Consider the following 23,261-nt stretch of genomic DNA (forward strand, 5'->3'; position numbering starts at 1 on the left):
GTACATTGCCACGCCGCAATAATGCACGAATTACCGTATTTTGAATACGCTCTGTCGTCATTAATAACCAATTAATTTTGTCTGTATCGATTTACGTTTTAGGTTACTTTGGAGTTTATTACGTCAACATAGTAATTATATTTAATATATTACCCCGTGAGGATAAGGGGTAGAAAATAAATGAATTATATAATGTAATTATATTTAGATATTTTCATATTGTTATGAATAATGTTGAGTTTCATTATTATGTGCAGTATTATTTGTATCTTATGTAATGTAAATAAATATTGGCACACAATTCCACTCCAAATAACAAGTGACAGTACTTTTTCATAATTTATTGGGTGTATTTTCTTTTTTTATTTGATGCCGTGTTCAACACTTATGGACACAAAGCTTCACCAGCAGATGTCTAAATTTGCATTTGTCTTATCCGCCTATGTCCAACTATATAAAAACTTTTACAAAATTCAAATTCAAATGAAATAAAACTGAGAAAACTATCACAATCACATTGTCATCAAATTAAAGGAATGAAAACTGCCGCTGTTAAATGGATGAGACATGATTCTAATAATGCAGTGTAGGTTTACGTTTGTTAGTTTTTAATGACTATTCAAATAAATCAAAGCAGAAATGGCAAATTGAGAGGAAACATATCTAAGTAGTTGTTTCTGGGTGGGGTTCAGCGGTGGGCCTTTTTTAAACCATAGCCCATGAGGCAGGCGAACAACGTCAGCACCATCTTGGGGTTCACCTCCACCAAGTCATCTGGAAGAGCGTAAACACGAGCGCCGATCTTGCGAGCCAATGAGATGGCATATCTGGAACCGGACAAGAGAGGTCATTAATGAGATGACGACAGTGATGTAAGTGGACTTGTGTGAACTTTGACTTGTACTTGGCATTGTTGACTTTGTCTGCATTCTTCAGCACTCCTCTCTCTGGTCTCTTCACCATGTCCCACTTGACTGTACCCGGAGCGATGGCGTCGATCAGGTCGATCACCGGCAGGCTGGTGCTGATGTCAAGGTCCTGAGGAAACACAGTGTCAGCCATCATTCACCCTCACACAATGGACTTTAACACACACACCTTGAAGCTGCTGATCTGAGTATCTTTGTGTTTTTGACTCAGTGTGGTGTTGACCCAGTTGAGGATGATCTGCTCTCCGACTCTCTCTCCATCACCCAGGTCCGACAACACCAGCATTGTGTATCTGTGATGCAGTAAAAACAATAAAATGTACAGGATAGACTTTTTAAACTATGTTTCTGGTATTCAGGTTTGAGCATTTCAAATGAGGGAAATCCAGATACAGTTCCCCCCAGAGCGTCTTCGGTCAGCTCCGGGGTCTTCTCCCGTCTGGCCATTTACGGAACACTTCACCGGTGTACGGGAGGCATCCAGACAAGATGCCCGAGCCACTTCACCTGGCTCCTCTTGATGTGAACGAGCAGCGGCTCTACTCTGAGAATGAGTCCAACCACCCTGTGGAGGAAACACTATGGCCTTCCGGCTTAAGTTGCTCTTCACCTCGACAGTATGGTGCAGTGACCACATTGGTGCAGATGCTGCGCTGAGCCGTCCATTGACTTCCAACGCTCCAACCTTCCCTCACTCTTGAACAAGACCCCTGTATCTGGGTCAGGACCTCATTCCCAACCCAGAGGATGCAATCCACCCTTTTCCAACCGAGAGCCCAAGGTCACAGCCCGATGAGGCCATCAGGACCACATCGTCTGCAATAGCAGAGATGAGATACTAAGGCCCCAGAACTGGACTCCCTCAACGTCTTCTGTCCATGTGCCTTATTGAAACACAAACAATTTATATTTGCTAAATTGAGATCAATTATGAGGCTGTAGGTGACACTAAATGAAGATCCGTCCACTATTGGAGAAAACAAACAAAAATAATTAAAGTAAATCATAAAGTAAAAAGTAAATCATAAAAACGTCCCCCTGAGGAAAAACAAACTTGCAAAGCAACCGCTGACAATTCTCGACATCACACACACCTCCTCATGAGCTGCCAAACCAGCGCCAAGGTGTGCATGGGGCTTCCCTCGTTCAAATTCTCCCCACCGATGCCAACGAGGGAGAAGTGAGCCACGTTCCTGCCCAGGCCCACGGCATAGTTGCAGTTCTCCAGCTTCAAAATCAAACAAAACAATGTCTCATTTATTTTACCGATTGCTCCAATTAGACATTGGCAATGTCTTAACCTTCTTCATATTTGCCCCCAGGGCGGGGTAAGGTGGCTGGTTGACTTTCTTCCAGTTGACGGGAACGTTGACTTTCTCATAGAGCTGGAGGATCACCAGGCCGTCGCAAAGGTCGCTGTGCGGAACATGAGATGGACAAATTGTTTTGTTTGTTTCAGACATGTTCATTCATTCATTCATTTTCTACCGCTAATCCTCAGGAGGGTCGCGGGTGTGCTGGAGCCTATCCCAGCTGTCTTCGAACGAGAGGCGGGGTACACCCTGGACTGGTGGCCAGCCATTCACAGGGCACATATAGACAAACAACCATTCACACTCACATTCATACCTATGGACAATTTCACCAATTGACCAAGCATTTTTTTGGAATGTGGCAGAGTATGGAATTGAACTCGGGTCTCCAAGCTGTGTGGCCTGCATGCTAACCACTCGTCAGCCGTCCAGCCCGTTTCAGACATGCAGTTAAAATCATGGCAAAACCTCATAAACACACTCTAACAAACAAAACTCGGTGTGGTCTGCAAATACAAAAAGAAAACCCTTCAAGTATATAAAGCACCATGGTCCCTAGTTTATCGCAGGGGATAGGCTCCCAAAATAGGCCACAATAAGTGAAATCTGCGAACCAGCCAACACTATTTGTTTATAATTATATATGTGTTTTAAGGCTGGAAAACCCCTCGCCATACAGTCGATACACTTTTCTGAGAAACTCCAGCTCGGCCACGGCTGGAAATACCAGCAAGACAGTGATCTAAAACATAATGAATGATTCAAGGACAATGATGTCCGACATTGTATGATATGTAAAGAACTTGTGTGTATGTGTATTTGGTGGCGTAGTTGCAATTAGAATGAGCAGAACAAGTGAAAGGTGAGGACCTGTAATAAAGCTTCACATTGATTTATATGAGGGCACCGACACGTAACAAAGAGTCAATGGGTCATTGTTAAATATTAAAGGAAAGCATGTCGGAGACAGCTGGAATCAAAGGGAGTTTATTCCAGTAGCAACATCAAAGGGTCCTTGATGATTCATCAGTTTGCTTACATATGTTACATTCATTTTCTACCGCTTATCCTCACGAGGGTCGCGGGGGTAATAATAACAACTATTTGTTTACATTTTTTTTCATAATACAACTTTTAAAGAATAACATTTTTTTGGTTTAGTACTACATTTATACTTAATGCTACAAAAATATATATATTTTCCCCACATAATGTTACAATGATATTTTCATCAAATTACCTTTTCTTGTTGGACTACAACTTTTTTTGTCTTAAAAAATTTACATTATGGTTGCAAAATTACTACTAATGTTTTAATTTCTGCATTTTTTTTCACTTTCAAACGTGCTGCATAGGGCCAAGAAAAAAACACCCATGGGCCAAAAATGGCCTTAGGGCTGCACTTTGAAGACCCCTGAGATAAAGAAAAAAATAAAGAATGGAAGGTGTTGTTGGAAAAAACGCCAACAAGTGTATAGGAGTAAAAAAAAGAAATAAAACCTGCCATGAGCAGAATTAATAATGATTACAAAATGAAAATAAGTTGGTGACGGTGACCTACTGGTACATGTGGTTCACGTATGGATTCACACCCAGAGAGTTGATCCAGTTGCGGAAGGTCTTCTCTTCTCTGCTCTCGGCTGTTAAAACATAAAAACAGGACGTTGCAATGTGTTTGCACGTGAAGCTGATCCACTGATCCCCATGACGCCGACTTACGCTCAAGACGAGCGGCCTCCATGCCGTTGACCTGCGCCCTCTGCAGAGCTGGGTGCATGTTGAACAGGTTGGCCACGAAGGCCAAGTTGAGTTTACTGTTCCCGGACGTGACGTCTTGAGGGCTCACAAACTGCCTGCAGTCCAGACGGGCCGCCTGACGCAGCATCAGCTCGGCCCTTTGGTTCAAGTCTCGTTCCTATGACATCCCCAAGAACAGATCCCATAAATTAAGACCATACCACCGGCAAGATCTGGTGGGGTTCCAAGCACAATCTACGGGTGGCTAACATTTTTCTAGTGAATGCCTAAAAATTGCAGCAGACACCCCTGTCATATAGAGCAATAGGTCCTCCATAGAGAATCTTTGTCTGGTATTTTTGTAGGAGGTCCTTAAAAACAGCCGAGCATGAATGTCATGTAGAAGAGCTATGACTCACGTTTCTGCGGCAAAGTCCTGAAAACAGCAGCGTATTGTAATTTAAAAGGCAGCGTATTCATCTAATTTAGAAGTGCGTTTTTGCAGGAGGCCCTTAAACACATCAGAGAACTCCTGTCATGTAGAAGATCTTTGACATGCGTTTTTGCAGTCTTGAAAACAATTTGCATGTACGAATATATACCATACAAAAATATTGCAAAATTTTACATCCATCCCTCTCTCCATCGGGCGAGAGGCGGGGAACATCCTGGACTGGTTGCCATCCATCCATCCATATTCTATGTTGCTTATCCTCACTAGGGTTTTGGGGGTAATGCTGGAGCCTATCCCACGCATGTACGGGGAGAACGTGCAAACTCCACACAGAGATCTGTCCACACAGAGATCTGATCTGCTGACTGTGTGGCCAACATGAACTCGTTCACCGTGCGGGCCTAATTTTACATTTAAAATAAAAAATGAGCCAGACATCTCTAACATTGGTTGGATATTGCAAGTTCATTCATTCATTTATTTTCTATACCGCTTATCCTCACTTGGGTCTCAGGTCTTTGGGCGAGAGGCGGGGTACAGCCTGGACTGGTGGCCAGCCAATCACAGGGCACATATAGACAAACAACCATTCACACTCACATTCATACCCATGGACAATTTGGAGTGGCCAATTAACCTAGCATGTTTTTGGAATGTGGGAGGAAACCGGAGTACTTGGAGAAAACCCACACACGCACAGGGAGAACATGTAAACTCCAACCAGAGATGCCCGAGGGTGGAATCGAACTCGGGTCTCCTAGCTGTGTACTCTACCGCTGCTCTACCGTGCAGCCCGACATTGCTGGTCCCGACCCACCAACTGAGAACCACTGTTATAGAGAATCTTTGACTTGTGTTCGCGCATGCTTTGTGACTCACATTCAGTCCGCTCATGTCAATCTTGATGCTCCTGTAGTCGTGCTCTCCATGAGGAGCAATCTGGTCCAGCAGGTAGAAGTATGCCTGAGAATCCTGCATGCGGTGCAGCACAAGCAAGAAGGCTACTTTCCAACAGGGACAATTGTGAGTGTAAAATTGTGTGTGTTGTAAGAGGAACCTTGATGTCCTCGCTGAAGTTGGTGATGGGTTTTGTGCCGGCGTTGTGCAGGTGATAGTTGACCCAGCGGAGGAGCAATTCCTCAGGAGACAGCGACATCAGGCGGTCCAGGCTTTCTCCCTCTGTCAGGAGGCAAATCATGCCTACAAACACAGATGCATCATATGCATCAACAGTGACATGGAGCCATCACTGGGCCACAAACAAGTGTGTGTGTGCTTGCTGACCTTCGTTCCGGCTGATTTCTATATCAGCAAAGAGGCCGACTTTGATGATCTGCCAGAATAATCCCAGAACCAGATGGGGTTTTCCAACCATCAGATCAAGGGCATCAATGTTCACCACTGTGCAGCCGATGGCTGAGGCAGAGTTCAGTGCCAGGACCAGATTTTCCTAAAAATACAACAAAAACAAAATAAATGTAATGACTGTATATACAGTAATTGTAGATACTCTCTCTAAAAACATGCATATTAAAATTTCATATTATTCATTAATTGCCCCCCTCCTGATTTCCTATTTGTCACACTTAAATACTTCAGATCATCAAACAAATTTAAACATTAGTCAATGCCAACACAACTGAACACAAAATGCAGTTTTATTCGAAGAGAAAAAAAATCCAAACCTACATTGCCCTGTGTGAAAATGTGAGGTGTGATAACCGTGGTTCAATTTGTTTAAGAAATTTGTCAAGCCACACTCAGGCCTGATTACTGACACATTTGGTCACTCAAAACATCACTCTGCATGGCAGAGTCCCATTAAATCTGGCGTAAAAGTAACGCTGCATTTCAGAAAAAGAACATCATAGCAGCAGTAAAATATGGTGGTGGTCGTGTGACGGCCTGGGGCTGTTTTGCTGCTTCAGGACCTGGAAGACTTGCTGTGATAAATGAAAGCATGGATTCTTCTGAAGGAGAATGTACGGCCATCTGCTGGTGACCTCAAGCTGAAAGCAACTTGGGTTGTGCAGCAGGACAATGATCCAAAACACACCAGCAAGTCCACCTCTGAATGGCTGAAGAAAAACCAAATGAAGACTTTGGAGTGGCCTAGTCCAAGTCCTGACCTGAATCCTATTGAGATGCTGTGGCATGACCTTAAAAAGGCTTCATGCTGGAAAAGCCTCCAATGTGGCTGAATGACAACAATTCTGCAAAGATGAGTGGGCCACAATTCCTCCACAGCGCTGTAAGAGACTCATTGCAAGTTATCACAAACGCTTGATTGCAGTTGTTGCTGCTAAGGGTGGCCCAACTAGTTATTAGCTTCCCAGTTTTCACACTTTTTTGCCCTTGATAATAATTTATAATAAATCATCATTTAACAACTGCCTTTTGTGTTTAGTTGTGTTGTCATTGACTAATGTTTGAATTTGTTTCATGACCTGAAACACTGATTTGTGAAGCAAGCAAAACAAGCAAAAAATAAGAAATCAGGAAGTGGGCAAACAAAATGTGAGAATTTAATGAATAATTGAAGATTGTAAATTGGCTATCAGTATTACTACGACCTACTATAATGTAATTATTTTATTTCATTGACCACACTTCTTTTGCTGTTTTTTCATTATTCCACTACCAACTCTTTTACACTTTTTTTTTACTTTTATTTCTATACTCTTTTATAGATGGAAATAATAACATTTGCATTCTGTTATTTTACCTTACCTTGCTTTGCTTCATTCTACTTTAATTTTACTTCACTTTTTCATCCACTAAAAAATGGGTACAGGTTGACACTGGTGCATATACAAATGTCAGAATTAAACAATAAAGGTTAATATTTGACAGTATTATTTGCAGACGCCAGCTTTACGTCCATCACGGTTACCATAACGGGTATTGACTTATTGTTGACATGCGGTGCATATAAAGTTGACTTTGTGCTCTGGAGAGTTGCACAGGCTGAAAAGAAGATAATGATTGTAAGATTTCATGTGTGGTCTTGTATCGGCTGGCATGTGGCGGCACACACTCACAGTCATTGTGAAGGTGGTGAGCTTCTTGGTGTTGATGACCCTCTCGTCGATGGTGTCTGGCTGAGACAGGTTGATCATTTTGCTGCAAGAGAGCAGGCGAGCACGTCGTACAGGTGCGTGCATTGTGGATGCACCACCCGAAGTCAATGTTTATGTGTGTGTCTCACCAAAGCAGGATGCCATCACGAACAGAGGTGAAGAGGCTTTCGTCATCAGGGTTCATGGGCAGAAGATGCCGGCAGTCAGAATCTTTCGCCAGCGCTTTGTTGATCCAGTTGACAAACGCCACCTTCTCCTCATCTACACACACACACATCCATTGACATGCAAAATGGTTCTCCATTTAACATCAGTTCATTGTTCATGGAGGTTTTAAACCCAGCAGGAAGAGAACCAGTTCATGTACATAGCCACCCTCTTTTTGCCCTTTTTCATTTTTCAATTACCAAATGTGAAAAGTATGTACATAAAATGACTCTTCTGTAGATTCAATTCATATTCATATAATTTGATTTTAATATTTTTAATAAATACATTTTCAGAAATTAAATTAAATTTTTGCCGGTCTCCTTTTTCTGTTTTTGACTATTCTACTCCCAAATTCTACTCCCGACACCTTACATACGTGAATGTGAGAATGAAATGACTAATTAGCTTTATTTTACATAAGTTAACATAATGACTTTGCTACTTTGTGTGTTCGAAAAACAACAAGTCTATTGCACAATACAGCATCAACAGCACTAATAAGGAGCAATAAGAAGCATGCAGAGGTAGAGTAAATCCAGATAAAGCTGCTGGATTTTTTAAAAATATATCAGGAGGTTGCCTACAGCCACAGCTGTTGATGCTGGTGCTTATTGACTCCCTACTTGTGGCTATTTGGAAACTATAGGATACTAATTCAATGGAGGCATTGGAGCATTTCTCGTACCTCCTGTTTTGATCTTGAGCTACCAGAAAAACAACAACAAGTCATAAAGTGTGATTTTGAGTGTGATTTTGCGTACCTGAGTAGGAATGCTGCGTCCCTACACTGGATATTCCCGACATTCCTCCAAAGGAACGGATGCCATCTCTCCTGGTGATGGACTTCCGGAAAGTCTCGCTGAACTTCTTGCTCTTCAGCTCCTGGTAGATCTACACAAGAGACCGGAGAAGGTGAGTTGGGATGTTCAGACATGAGCGAAGAAGACAGGAGCTCACAGAGACAAACTCCTCGAAGCTGATCTTCTCATCCTTGTTGGTGTCCCCGGCAACAAAGGTCTCGATGATCTCCCGCACTTGGTACCCTGGCAGGGAGAAGCTGGCCTCCCGGAAGAGCTCCTGAAGCTCAAAGTCGCTCACGTAGCCGCTGTTATCGATATCTGGGAGCGATCCAATGAAGGCAGAGCAAAGTAAAGCACACATGAGTCAAGTTTGCTTCACAAATAAAAACCTGGCAGGTCAAATATGAAGCAGATTGGTCAATATTTACCAATCAATATTATATGCTTGATTATCGGATAATTAGAATTAGAAACCTATTTTATTGCTAGCAACCCCCAGCAAACTCATACTCAACGGAACTTCTATATTTGACAATTTCATTATTTTGTATACATTTATTAATTAATTTGTTTATCCTCACTAGGGTAGAGGGTATGCTGGAGCCTATCCCAGCTGTCTTCAGGCCACACCCTGGAAGATCGCCAGCCAATAATGGCAGGGCAGAAGGTGACAATTTCACATTGGAATAGATTATGTATATTACCAATAGTCCCTATGAAAACACAATGTTTTAAAATAGACATCATTCATTTATTTTTTGACAAGTTGAAAAAATAAATGAATGATGTTTATTTGTCTATTTTTACATGTTGCTTCCTGAAAAAGATATGAAATAAATAACATGAAATAAAATTTCAAGATTTAATAACAAGTACTCGTGATTTTCCGCCTCTCCTCATCCATTATAAGTGCAGTTACTACCATTATGGTACAGTATTCTGCATATTTGTAAGCCTAAGTGTCATGCAGAGCTACATGATGGCCACTTTGTGCATCCAGTAAGTCCCCTAATATCACTTCTATTGATGATTAACTGATTGGCAGCCTGCCTGGCTGCATCTGGAAGGAAAGTACAAGTGTCAACACAAGCCAAGCAATAAAAAAATACATTTTACAAGTGGTTGTAAAACTCCGGATTGAGCTAGACCAGGGGTCGGGAACCTTTTTGGCTAAGAGAGCCATGAAGGCCAGATATTTTAAAATGTGTATCTGTGAGAGCCATATACATTTTTTTAAACATTGAATGCAATAAAATGTGTGCATTTTTATGTAAGACCAACAGTTTTAGATATAATGGGCTCTAATTACGTAGACCAGGCACACTACCCCACGCCAATGGGGTGTGGCCAGCACACTTTCGTGAGCAGCGCAGTGTCCAATAATAAATCAAATACTTGCTGCCATTAATGCAACTTCTGCTGCTGCATGGTTTTGAACCGTATTCAGTACGCGTATTTCATTCTTTTGGCCATCTTCACCAGAAGGCTTGGTTCTGCAGCTTTAGCTATTTGACTAAAGGAGGAAAGTTTACATTTACATGTTTTTTTGACATCTCAATGACCGAGGTAGACTACAGCATTACCCAGTAATAATCAAGTTTTGGTGTTTGACCTGGAAAATATCATCAAGAAAGATGGATATGGTCGGCCGTATTGCAGTAGAAAATAGATGGACGAATTAAAATGCATAAGAAAGTTTTGATTTTTAATATTATTTTTAACAGTGATTTCTGTGATGTTTACTTTAAAATGTTAGCAAAAATACATTTTTATTGTGGTAAATGCTTGAGAGCCAGATACAGTCATCAAAAGAGCCCTACCTGGCTCCCGAGCCATAGGTTCCCTACCTCTGAGCTAGAGGAACTGACCGATTTTGTTGAACGCCTCTCGGAGCTCCTCCAGGTCCTCTCTGGAAATGTGGGTGACGCGTTTGTCCATGGCGGCCTGAAACACACAAATACACGGCATATGAATGAATAAGGAGGAAGCTGCAAAGATACACGAGCAGGATGGAGCCACAGAAGCTGGCCAGTCCAGCTCGTTTTGTTGGAATCCCTCCAGAGTGTCACCGCGGGAATGGACCTTCCACCTCTTGCACCAGGATTCTCGCTTGGACAAAAAGTCTAAAGTGTGACCTCAGCTACACCAGTCACCTTGTGCCAAATAGCCCTATAATCAACAGGGTTCTTGATTTGATGTCATGCTATGACCTCTGGACTTTGTTGATCTGACGTTGGCCCTCAGTTACTTCCATCCCTGTGGATCAGTATTCTTGCTGTGATACGGGTCAATCATTGGCTACATTTTAAAGAGGATTGGTCAAAACCTCTTTCCTGGGGCAATCAGTATTAAAATAATAGGGTTCTTGCTTTCATCCAGAGGAAAAATATGATGTAGGGTTCCCGGACAATCCATACAAATGCACCTGCTGGCCTAAAATCAACAATATTCTTGCTTTTACACTAAGGAAAAAGGTTTTTTTTGCTTGTTTTGCTATGATTCTACAAGCCTGAAAAAAGACGAAACTTACCTTCTGGTCTGACCTTTAACCTCAGCTATCTCTACCTCTGAAATGAAGAGAGTGGGTAGAAATGTACTCCTAGGTGTTGGAGGCACTTAGCTATGACAGTGACACTTGTTTTGTTTGATATGATGCGATAACCCCTGACAAAAACAATCCACACTTTGCCACTTTGATGTTTCTTACGATGCGAAGAAGTTACAAATATGTCAAAAAATAACTGCATCTCAGCTTCAGGATAGAGGTGAAAAAGCTTATCGCAGTCGTCCCTCGTTTATAGTGGTGAATTGGCTGCAGACCCGACTGTGTGAAATGAATTTCTGCAATATAGGATTGAATGGTGAGGAATATTTTCATAGTTAGATCATAGAAAACCTGTTTATGACTTTCTACATACAGTTATAACATTAATAGAGACCTGTAGACATGAAATAACACCCCTATAGTCACCTTTACACTCCTATTCATTGCTCACACCGCATTGCAACTCTTGACTTGAGACAGCCAAGCGAGTTTTATTTCTGCCATCTATTTCTTCTAAATTTAAGAATCCAAAACTTACCACGTAACACAAAATGGGAGAGCTTTCTTTTCACTCTAGCATGCAGGATAGCATGCCATGGCTGCCGTCAGGACTTCTTGCAGTGCTAAGATAATGTAATGTAAGATAATGTCTCAATGTTTTGTGTTATTACTGCAACCTAGTAACCAGAATACTACATCACATTTTGACTACTAATAGACCATAGTTTACCACCAGACAGCCATCATTTATTCATTCAGTAATTTCTGAAAGGACAAGGAAGCGATGATTGAACCACAATAAATAAATGTTCTAATTATGTCAACTTTCTTCTTGTAAGTTTTCTTCTAGTAATTATAACTAATTTATTCCCACAACATTTTGACTTTATTTTCCTAGCATTCACACACTTTTGCAGCTGGCCTAATTTTCCAAAAATGCTTTTTATTTTATCTGTTGTTTTGTTTGTTTTTTTACTTTGATATTTCAACTTTATGCTACTAAAATGACTTGATTTATTTTATTGATTTCTGATACACACCTGGTCTGCCAGAAAATAAGAAGACGTAGCAGGAGGGACCAGTATTTTCAACTGTGTCTCTCTATTTATCAAGTATTCCGAACCCAAGAGATTCTGTTTTTAAAAAAAAAAGCGACAAGCCACAAAATCATTTAGGAGGCTAACATGCACGCAGGTATGGCTCAGTGGCATTACAAAAACACACACAAAAAGAAACAACATATGAAAGGGATTGGATTTCTAATACAGGGCTGTCAAATGATAACATTTGAAAATTAGATTAATCAGAGTTTTGAAATTAATTCAACATGATTAATCACCATTAGCAACAATCTGAATATGTCCATTTTGACAGTATTTAATGAGAGTAAGATAAATGACAGGACAGGAAGCTAAAAGATACCACATAAGTCTAAAGTATAACCAGAGAAAATAAGACATATTAGACATAAATAAGACAACATACGCACACATTAGCAAGTCTTGCTATTTTTTTTCTGGACAGCGTACCTCCTGCGGCTGTTGTATTCTCAAAGTATTGTAATGGCGGCTTTAAATGGCTTTACACTCGCATTACCCAATATAGTTGAAGAGTAATCAAGCCATTTAAGACTTCAATACACTAATTCAAGCAGTATCATAGTAAATGTGTTCCCTAGGGAACCTCAGTGACCTGACTAGTGCCTGTCTCACCAAACATTGTGGCCCAGTGGATAATGTTGTAATACATTCACAATTGGAATGCTTAGTTCATGTAGCCATGTTGAGTGATCATCTAGCCATCCAACATGCAAACTCCACACAGAGATGATCAGGCCGAGAATTGAACCCAGGTCTTCCTGATCTCCTGACTGTGTGGCCTACACGCCAACCACTCATGATCATCCATACCGTGCAGATTTAACAGGAAAGACCTTGTTTGACTTCAAAGACCCAAACTCCAAGAGGCGGATTGTTCGTGAATGACTCATCACAAGTGCATTTGAGGTTCCTTTGGACATTTTGCCTAAAACCTGATTTTGGCTAACATTTCCTCAGGACTTTTTAGAATATTCTGAGGGCCAATAAAAAAATGAGGTGCGGGCTGAAAATGGCCCCCATGCTGCACTTTGGACACCAAGTGTTTGGAGGACGATTAGTTAGCAAGCACCTCATCTGATCTTTGACTTCAGGTATCACCTCGGGACAAATAAGCGTTGAAATGAAAAAGTTTCCCGCATGAACCGTTTTTCATCGAGGGGCCGTCACCTATAAAAACACACCTTTAACTCCTCATACGTGAATATGATTTTTTTTTCATTTTTGTTCCAGGAGAAAAGAAAAGCATTTACCTTCATTGGAAGCGAAGTGAGGTCAGGTTTTAAAAAATCCCCCGCCCACCGATTCCCAGTGTGTCCTCCGCAGCCCGATCAGTCTTCAGCCTGCTGAGACAGGAACCTGGAACCCAGAGAGGAGCTTATCTCTCTCCGAGGAGGAGTTCACAAATCTGCAGACCTTTGGTCTTTTTGGACCCTGGGAAGGGCGTCGACTGCGCAGTTAACTTTTAACACCTCGCAACCACCTGTGCGGCGATGCTATCATCTACTGACAGGCGAATACATCGGATCGTATGATGTGTCATAAACCTGCAGTCAAAAGAAGAGGAAAAACGTGAGGATGAGCAAACGTGTTGAAACTTTGCAAGGGTGATTTTGCTCTTCTTCACAATTGTGATGATTAAACACATTAAAATAATCCAATGTCGGTCATGATTAGCCACTCGGTGAAATGTTGATAACAACACATAAAAACAGAGACCAATACAATAATCAGAACATAGAAAACCTTTTTACAGCCTTCAAAAAATATGTTTTTTTAAATATTAGAGCCCTGGAGACATGAACTAACACCCCTATAGTCAACTTTATATTTGTATTAACCAATATACAGACTCACACATGTTAACATTGTGTTTGTGTGCATTGCTGTAAATGTTCCTGTGCTAGGGGAGCTCAGGCGGCGGGCAGGATGTGAAACCTTGGGCTCAGAGTGGAGTTGTAGGTTGGCGATTAATGTGCCTGTTGTGAGATCATTCAAACTTGCATAAAAGCCTGTTTTTCCGCCGATCAAGTCTGGTGCTTGTGTGTCTCATCCAACGTTGAAGTAACATTACCGACACCTAGTGACCAGTGTACAATACTGCATACGTCTTTGAATGTGTCTTCTGGAATGCCCTATACTTGTATTTTGGTTCATTTAACCATTTTCATGCTTGAAAATGCTTAATTAACTATATATATTGATTTTTCTTATTTTTGCTTAATAACATTAATTGTTTCACACTAAGCATTACACCTGATGCTTACTCCATTAAGCAGCTTATACACAATCTATATGACAAAGTCCACAATCCAGTCCCCTGAATTTACACACACATTTCCATACCTCCATTTTTCCTCCAAGCCTTCCGTGTTTCCCGTTGAGCTCCTCTCTCCTTTGTGGGACACACGATCAGCTCTTTTTGTTCTAAGAGTTGCTCTCCGGTTACCAGGCGTCCGGCAATAATGGCTGGTCCTGGGACAGCTCTCCACCAGCCAGCTCGTGGCGGCACAGACCACAGGTTCTGAACCCAGATCAGTTTGTGTGGAAGTAGAACAGCAGCAGCGGGCCAAAGACGTTGGTATGAGCCTGCGTGCATTATTCACAACCGGCACTCTGGAGCACATGCGCATGTAGACAAGATCACAAATATAGAGTGTAAATGCTTGACATTTTTAATGTGATTATGAAGTGCACTCACTAGTCGCACAACTAGGCAGACCTGCACATAAAGAGGTTTTTAATTATTTGGTTATTTTATTCACCTTGTTTTATTCATTTGTTTTGATTCATGCAGTAGTCATTGAAAATTTGAAATGAATGAATGAATGAATGAATGTGACGTGAAATAGGCAGCTGTAATGCGCACTTCTGACCACTGAGAGGCACTGTTGGCTTGACGTGACACCTGCTACTCATTTGGCATTTTTTATTCATAGTAGCATTTTTCATTCCCAGTTGCGTGTCTATGTGACCTATGACTAAAGTATCAGGTTTAGCTAATAAATCAATATCGTTGACATTTTGGTTGAACAAAGCGAACTAATCACGCAATGGAACCAGTTTACCTTGCGGTCAGGCACGCCACGCCCCCAGCCGTGGAGGCTGGCGACCTAAACGACCTCTAATGCGAAAAAGGATATTTACTCACATTTAATACATACATTTTTACACTTAGAAATGAAAAATGTTGCGTGTAGGTTCAAGTCTTTGCCAGTTGTTCCAGTCGGGACGCCATCTTTGACGTCTAGTTTGAAAAGCGTGGAGGGGGCGTGTCTTGCGTCATAGGTCACATGACCCGGAAAATGTGGTCTTTAATTCCTGTGCTGGATTGCTCCCAGCTGTTGAGACGCTGCCCTTCGCGGTGCAAACTCTCCACGTTCCCCGTCTGCACCCCCGAGCCACGGGCGGACTCCCTCCAGTGCACCATGTTGGGTAAGTGCAGACCAGAGTCGAGCTCCAACAAAGATTCACAAGTTCCATCCGGTTCGGTTCTAGCTAGCTGTTGCCGAACAGGTTCTGTTCTGGCATTTGAAGTCATTATTTTAAAATGCTCCACCAGCAGTATAGGGGCCGTGTAACGTGTACATGAAAATAACTCATTTATGATGGCTATTCAACCAGGAAAAGTGCTGCACGTCGTACGCATGGCTACTTTGATTAGGTGCAGCAGCAGCGGTTTGGACCATAGTGAAGTTGTCCGCTGTGAAGCCCACTACTTCCTGGGAGGATTTTCAAAGTTAAAGCGTAAGCCTGGCAACTGGTGTCGAGCCGCAAAAACGCTTCACAGTAAAATAACCGAACTCTCTGCCACTTGCACTCAATATCCAAAACTTTCAGAACACCCCAAACCAAAATGGCTTCCGCAACCTCTGGCATGGTCTAGTCCAGGGATGTTGCTCATCACAATGCCAGAGGACTAGGCTCCTGGACTAGGTTTTTAACTTTTGATCAACCTATTTCGCTTTAAAGGGCTTGCTTGCCATAAATTCCTTGCCACGTTTTTTTTGTGTAACTCCCATTTCTTTATATACTTGGTAGCTCTACTTAGAAAGGTCTTAAGATCCAACAGTACAAAATGTAAATGCTTTTAACTAGTCTTAAAATTCTGATCAGGAGTGTATCATATAGAGTAAAGATGCCAATTTGGGAACCAAGTGCTACGGATCATCAATGTGGAAGTGTTAATGGTTACAAAAGTGGAAATGGCTCACGTTGCATCAACACCGCTGCAGCATTTCTCCATCGCACCTTACTCTCGCTTGATTAAAAATGAGAAAAATTCTGAAATGAGTAAGAAATATGTTCTAAATGAATTAGGGCTTTCAAAAATAACTAACGGCGGTGACTCATTTATTTCATTAATTATGTTTAGTTTTTTTTGTGTAATTAACACATGCACGCCTCTCTGCCATGATTACAGACAGCAGCACAGTGACACCGTCACACAGTCTGAAGCTCTATTATAACTTCATTCTGACCTGAACACATCAACGGCAGTAGTACACGTCCAACACCACATGCTGTATGTATCTCCAACTCAAACACAACCTGGCAACCATACAGTGTGAAGGGAAGCGGGTGAGCGCTACATGGTACAGGTGATCGGCGTTGTACGGCAGCTAACAGTCACATGCTTTTTCACGAAATCAGACGATTCTGATCGGTGGCCAATCGATCGGCGCATCCCTACTTGGAATTCTTGATTCCCTTCAATGCCCTACATTGGGGTGCCCACACATCTCTCGTACCTTCATTCTGGCAACCACACTTCCTTATTGTCATTACAAGAACGTGGGATGCATTCAGGGACACTCCGAACACCACAAAAACAAGTTGTTTTGTGTAAATAAACATGAAGATAAAAACACAAAGTGGATATTATCACTCCGTAACATTTAATTGGGATGTACAAATTGCTATATTGTAAGTATGATGGAAAATGCAACCCCTCATTGCCAATAATAATACGGTTTAAAGTGTGACTCTTCTGCTACTATTAAAGAGACTAATGTACAAATAGTTTGACATATTCAGTTAATTTACAGCTCTTCATATATACACATTTTCATTTATCTTTCTATTCGTTAAATACAGTAAAAATGGGCATCATTCAGACATGGTTGATTAATCATGATTTAAATTTAAAAACAGATGAAAATTTGTAATCATTTGACAGCCCAAAAACTATGAAATACTTTAAGGAAGCTGGAGTAGTGGCTACACTGAGGCAATGGAGTTCCTTTACTCTCCAACCTAATGATCGTAAAGAGGTCACGGCTCTTATGACTGGCAGTAAACATTAAACATGTCTATTTTGGAATATTCTAACAAGAAGCGCTTCCAAATATGATCATATTAGTAATTATTAATAATAATAATAATAGTTTCCCCCCCATCAGACGAAGCCTTTGTGACGTTGGCCACTAACGATAACTACGCCAGAGGAGCCATGGTTCTCGGCCAGTCGTTACGAGAACACCACACCACCAAGAAGCTGGTCGTCCTCATCGGACCACATGTGGCAGAACCTTGCAGGTAATTCCATCACTTCAGATGTTGAAGTGAATCAGCCAATACTGACCACATAGATTTAGTGTAAATGGTTGCACCCCTGCCATTGGCTATAATGATATGAAAAAGGGAAGCATAAAATCGCCATTTGGCCCAAAACATGTTGGACTTACTTTTTGAAGAGAAGATTCATTTTCTACCGCTTATCCCCACGAGGGTCGCGGGGGTGCTGGAGCCTATCCCAGCTGTCTTCGGACGAGAGGCAGGGTACACCCTGGACTGGTGGCCAGCCAATCCCAGGGCACATATAGACAAACAACGGTTCTTACTCACATTCATACCTATGGACAATTTGAAGTCTAACCTAGATGTATGTATCACTGCTTTAACTTGGAGGATGAGACACCTTCTTTAAGGAGACTTTAGATGTGGGTTTACATAGTTTGATGGCAAGACTACCAAGTATTATGCAAAAAAGTAAAGCCTTTTAACGCGTTACCCCGGTGAGATATTTTTTGTGGCGCGTAGCTCACCGGCTGAATGAAAAAGTGTGTGCAAACCTGCTGTAGACCATGATGCTTGACTGTAGTGGTGGCAGCTATTCAGCCAATAATGTCTTTGTATGGTTTTCAGTGGAAAGCAAATGTATACCGCTGTTGTACAAGCTGCATACAGACTATTCTATAGAGGGTATCCAAGTTTACCTTCTATCGTATTGTCCCTTGTGGAGGTCTGCACTAATTTCCCCGTTTCTCTGTAGAGAAGTGTTGCGTTCCATCTTTGATGAGGTGCGCCTGGTGGACGTCTTAGACTCTGGTGATACGGCCCACCTGGCCCTGATGAAGAGACCCGACTTGGGAGTCACTCTGACCAAACTGCACTGCTGGACGCTCGCACAATACACAAAGTGTGTGTTCATGGATGCCGACACACTGGTGAGACCGGTTAAAGTATTGCATTATGTGATGTAATCAAATGTATTGTACATATACACAAACATATTTCTATACTTAGAAATATCCAATCCACCTTATTTATTTAGCACATATTATAAAGACTGTTTTCAAAGTGCTGCACAAACTAGTAAAAACAATAAGTAAAACTACAAAATGAATGCAATCTTAATTTGAGTGAGGTCTGAGATGTATTGAGGGGCCAGTCCATTCAATGCCTTGAACAAAACCAATTTGCATGACTTGTTCAAAAGTCGCAATGATAAAAATGATTTTAGATAAGACGAAGATGATGAAAACAGGACTTTACAACAACGTTGATTTCAGCTTAAGATCACTATCTGTACTGACGCCAAGGCTGGTGGCCATTGGATGGTTTTTGAGGGGTCCAAGGTCCAAATGGGTACCACTCTGATTAAGGAGGATAACCTCTGTATTCCCCTCATTAAGCTTTAAAAGATTTTCAGCCAACCAGACCTTGCCGTCACTTAAGCACTGAAGAAGGGCTGTCAGGGTGGTGCATGGTCATTTTTTTACAAGTGGGAAATATATTTGGCAGTCATCTCTATAAAGATGCCACGCTTTCTAAATATTGCACTAAGTGGGCAAATAGGATGGGCCCAAGAATTGATCTCTGATGGACACACCATCAAGGGGGCTGGTGGATGAGGTCCCACAGCAAGGTATATCTCACCGACAGGACGAGATGAAAAAAAGTGTGATCCACTGTGTGGAAATCAGCAGTCAGGCCTAAAAGAACTAAAATGGTTGAAGCGCCAGAATCATTAAAAGAGTCATTAAAAACCCTTTAAGTGCAGACTGAGTGCTATGGAAGGCTCTGTAACCGGACTGGAAGGTGGTTTTTTGATATAGTTTATTGATGCACTGAAAATTCTAATCTAATAAAATCTATTTTTTGCTCGATTAAATATATAGCTTTAAAAAAACAAATAAAAGATTTACAGTATTGCTCCACTTTTTAAAATGTTTATTTTGGTCCAAACGTAGGCACTCGCCAACATTGACGAGCTCTTTGAGCGAGAGGAGCTATCAGCCGCGCCCGATCCCGGTTGGCCGGACTGTTTCAACTCGGGGGTGTTTGTCTTCCGGCCGTCCAAGGAGACACACGAGAAGCTACTGGCGTTCTGCGACGAGAACGGCAGCTTTGACGGTGAGATTCCTCTAAATCGGTACAACAAAAGGGGTAAAGTTAATCTTATGTTTTGTATGGAGGTAGTCTGTATTGTGACAGACTCCATCCTTGACCCTGCTGGGGGGGGCCTCTGACCCTTGGCCCTCTTGAGCCATGTGAAGGTCACACCTGTAAAGTGTGGTGCCCCTTCACAAACATTGTTAATCATAGCAACAATAAATGACTGACCACAACCTCCCCATTCCCGACTCCCTTTAAAAAAAAAAAAAAAAAAAGAGTGATTTTAGAGTAATGTTCTTGTACTTCTTTGCTGTCAATATGGTATAACACATGGATTCTTTACCTGCTTGTATTGACTAAAAAAGGTCTTTTCTCATATCAGGCCTCAGTTGATTGAACTGATCTAAAACGTTGGTGTACACAGGTGGAGATCAAGGGGTGCTCAACAGTTTCTTCAGTACGTGGGCCACCGCTGACATTTCCAAGCACCTCCCCTTTATCTACAATGTCAGCAGCAGCGCCGTCTACTCCTACCTGCCTGCTGTTAAACAGTCAGTACACACACGTGCAGTGATTATGTAGTAGAGTGGGTCATTAAGCGTGTTTGCTTGTCAGGCCCTATCTAAGGTCAGCTCAAAGGTGGTCTGTGTGTGTCACAATGTTGGCTGCCCTTGATGTGACCTTCCTTTTTACAACCTCCACACAGCTTTGGTCGTGACACCAAGGTGGTCCACTTCCTGGGCAAGACCAAGCCTTGGAACTACACGTACGACGCCCAGAGCGGCGAGGTGACGGACCGCTCCGAGGCTCCGGACTCGAGCTGCCTGCAGCCGAACTTCCTGCAGGCGTGGTGGCAGCTGTACGGCGCCGCGGTGATGCCGTTGCTGCAGCAGGCCTACGGGGACGCACCGTTTGACAGCGGCTTTGTGGAGGCCGGAGAGGATGTGAGTGCAGTTTGTTGTTCTGGCAGTCGCTTCCTGCTCCTGCCAAGTCTCCCTGTCCTTTATCTGCTGTGAGACAGACATGCCTCAAAATGTTCCGAACAGTAGACCTGACATTTATCCACCTGTGACTTTTACACAGAACCCGGCAAAGGTGGGATATTGCAGATTGTCATCAGATTATACTACATCCTGTCAGATAATTATACAGTACGTGTGATCGTTTACAACACATGGCTGAAGCGATTTAAACCGGTGCCATCCCAGCTACATTCTAGCTTTCAAACAACCTCCAGAGCCAATTCTGGGGTTTTTCTTTAAATGGTTCATAAAATGGGAGGCGTACAGGTGCCATGTTTATTCACACGTGTATACAGTACTAACTCAAATAATGCCCAATGTCCTTAAAAATATTACTGTATTGATGTTGGTACTGTCATCTCTTGTTTATTGTTCTTAATTGGTTCTTCACTCAAAGTTGGATTCAATGTTAATAAATGCAATATTTTTGCAGTTCAGGCCATGGAAAACCAGTATGACTTTCTAAATGGGCCTTTTACGATTGAAGCCCTCCAGACATGAAATAACACCCCTATAGTCACCAACACTCATGGGCCGGTACATGATGCTAGCGGGCCTCCAACTTGGAGCTGCCAAAAAGGAACCCCTTCCACACTAAATGGGAGGAGAGCTTTTTCCATTGTATCAATCATATTGGACATGACATGTCTGACTATCTTTTAAGGTAAGGTAATGTCTCATCAACGTAACGTTACTGATCCCTATGACAAGAACGCGGCATGGCTTGTCTAATATTTTTTTTACTAATAGGCCATAGTCAACCATGAAGCAGTGATTCGTTTTTTATTTGTTTTTAAAGCGTTGTTTTTAGAGATGGACGACTGTATTGTTCACTTACTATAAGACGAGCATGCCTGGTGGAATACACTGTGGTCGTGCAATATAAGGGGTCAGGTAATTAGGAACAGATACTCCAACCACAATGCTAAACCTGATGGGTGTCAATCACGAGTGAGTCGTCTCGGCAGTGCTGGTAACGCTCACTGTTTCGAAACGTTGCCCATAAAGGACTTGCATCACGGTGTCTTATCTGTTGCAAAATGTGCAGTACGTCGCACTTTGACTCTTATGAAATGCCTGGGTGTGCAGGAAGTGGTCCTAAGGGAATGTGTCCGCGGTCTGCATAGCCGGAGGAACAAATCCTTATAAAGTAGTAAAAAAAAAAAAATCCTTGTCATGCAGGACAAGCTCGGGGAGGACAAAGGAGAGCAGCCGTCCGCCACCGCCTCCTCAGCAGCTGGAGCCTCCGACATGCCTGTCCCCCGCCAGATCTCCTCTGAGGAGAGGAAGCAGCGCTGGGAAGCGGGCGAGATCGACTACATGGGCGACGACTCCTTCGTCAACATCGAGCGCAAACTGGACGCCTTCCTCAAGTAGCGGCAGGGCAGGCCCTGAATGGACAGAGAGGCCTTTTCAGGGATGGACCCCCCCCAACCCCCTGTGGCTCATCACTGAAGATTAATTAGAAGGTTGGCCTTCCCGGTGTCTTTGAGCCTCACTAATTGCACCTTGTGTGTGTGTGTGTGTGTGTGTGTGTGAGAGAGAGAGAGAGAGATGTATATGTGTCTTAGGCAAAATAAACACTGTTAACTGAAATGATTTAGCATTAGCATCTTGGCATAAGCACTGGATACAGTAGGAAGGTTGATAAAGGTCACTCATACTGAACGGGCTTGCAGAAGAGGAGGGGAGCGGGGGTCATGTATGCTGAGTTTGTTCTTGGCGCGGTGTGCTGTGCTAGTTTTTGGCTGGTTGTCTGGCAACTGCTCAGAAGGGGGATAAGTTCAGGACAGAAGGGGCAGGGGAGGTTTGGAAAGTTACGAATGGCATGCATCCTTGTGTAAGTGTTTTGGGTTCCTCAGTCTTCCGAAAAGGTCATCCGGCACACCTGCACGCCAAAACGGTAGCACAACTGTTTTCTCTTTGTTTTTACGTGTAAATGTGCCCCCTTTCCTTTGCGCTTTTGACGTCCTGTTCCATCTCGTGTGTCTTATGGGCGTCGTTTTGCGTTAAACACGGCAGCACAGTCCCACCCCCACTCGTCCTCCGATGCATGAACGTCCTCTCCCCTCTGGCGTCCGCTTTTGTGTCACGTCCCGTGTTGCACTTCCTGTCCCAACCAGCTGCCTTATATTGCCGTATTTACTGTTTACAACACCTCACTCGACATAACCGCCACTTGATGCACTCCACGCTCGCGAGGTCCAAGGGAAAGTCTTCAACTTTCTGATCTTGTCTGTGTGCTTAAAACCTCCCTAAAAAGAAAGTGTACAAGTGGATCATTGTACGGCAAATCCTTGTTGCGGGTAATAAAGAACCACGAACAAAACAAATGTTTTGTTTTTAATATGTTGGCTTGAGGTTTGAACGCCTCACCTTTCACACCTCCAAACACGCTGGTCATCGACAACTGCACCACAGGGGGTCTGGGCCAGTTTTCACTGGACCTTGTGG

At 42.5% G+C, this 23,261-nt stretch overlaps 2 protein-coding genes and 1 long non-coding RNA gene across 5 annotated transcripts; 2 read left to right on the forward strand and 1 right to left on the reverse strand.

The window, feature by feature from the left end:
- Positions 1–296: 296 nt before the first annotated feature.
- On the forward strand, positions 297–3,230 carry LOC131140468 (uncharacterized). 2 transcript variants are annotated; one of them, XR_009132418.1, is made up of 4 exons: positions 297–872; positions 937–1,035; positions 1,141–1,197; positions 1,289–3,230. It is a non-coding gene; the product is annotated as an uncharacterized LOC131140468 (long non-coding RNA). The 2 variants fall into 2 exon arrangements; XR_009132417.1 differs by having other exon boundaries at positions 937–1,197.
- pls1 (plastin 1 (I isoform)) lies at positions 349–15,811 on the reverse strand. 2 transcript variants are annotated; one of them, XM_058090914.1, is made up of 18 exons: positions 15,317–15,811; positions 14,512–14,781; positions 13,419–13,712; positions 10,392–10,467; positions 8,681–8,841; positions 8,485–8,614; positions 7,642–7,774; positions 7,475–7,556; positions 5,718–5,883; positions 5,491–5,633; positions 5,313–5,405; positions 3,962–4,157; positions 3,804–3,882; positions 2,231–2,345; positions 2,024–2,157; positions 1,099–1,222; positions 905–1,038; positions 349–827 (listed from the first exon to the last, which is right to left on the reverse strand). In XM_058090914.1, exons 3-18 carry the CDS (start codon positions 13,422–13,424, stop codon positions 689–691), a joined length of 1,911 nt encoding a protein of 636 aa, XP_057946897.1. In that variant the 5' UTR covers positions 13,425–13,712; positions 14,512–14,781; positions 15,317–15,811; the 3' UTR covers positions 349–688. The 2 variants fall into 2 exon arrangements, with proteins under 2 accessions (XP_057946897.1, XP_057946898.1); XM_058090915.1 differs by lacking the exons at positions 13,419–13,712; positions 14,512–14,781; positions 15,317–15,811 and having other exon boundaries at positions 10,371–10,396.
- Positions 15,439–23,148, forward strand: LOC131140463 (glycogenin-1-like). The gene is made up of 7 exons (XM_058090922.1): positions 15,439–15,600; positions 17,568–17,703; positions 18,440–18,614; positions 19,641–19,803; positions 20,210–20,336; positions 20,492–20,729; positions 21,990–23,148. Exons 1-7 carry the CDS (start codon positions 15,459–15,461, stop codon positions 22,182–22,184), a joined length of 1,176 nt encoding a protein of 391 aa, XP_057946905.1. The 5' UTR covers positions 15,439–15,458; the 3' UTR covers positions 22,185–23,148.
- The last annotated feature ends 113 nt before the right edge of the window (positions 23,149–23,261 follow it).

This window comes from Doryrhamphus excisus, chromosome 13 (assembly GCF_030265055.1).
Source record: "Doryrhamphus excisus isolate RoL2022-K1 chromosome 13, RoL_Dexc_1.0, whole genome shotgun sequence".
Taxonomy (NCBI): domain Eukaryota; kingdom Metazoa; phylum Chordata; class Actinopteri; order Syngnathiformes; family Syngnathidae; genus Doryrhamphus; species Doryrhamphus excisus.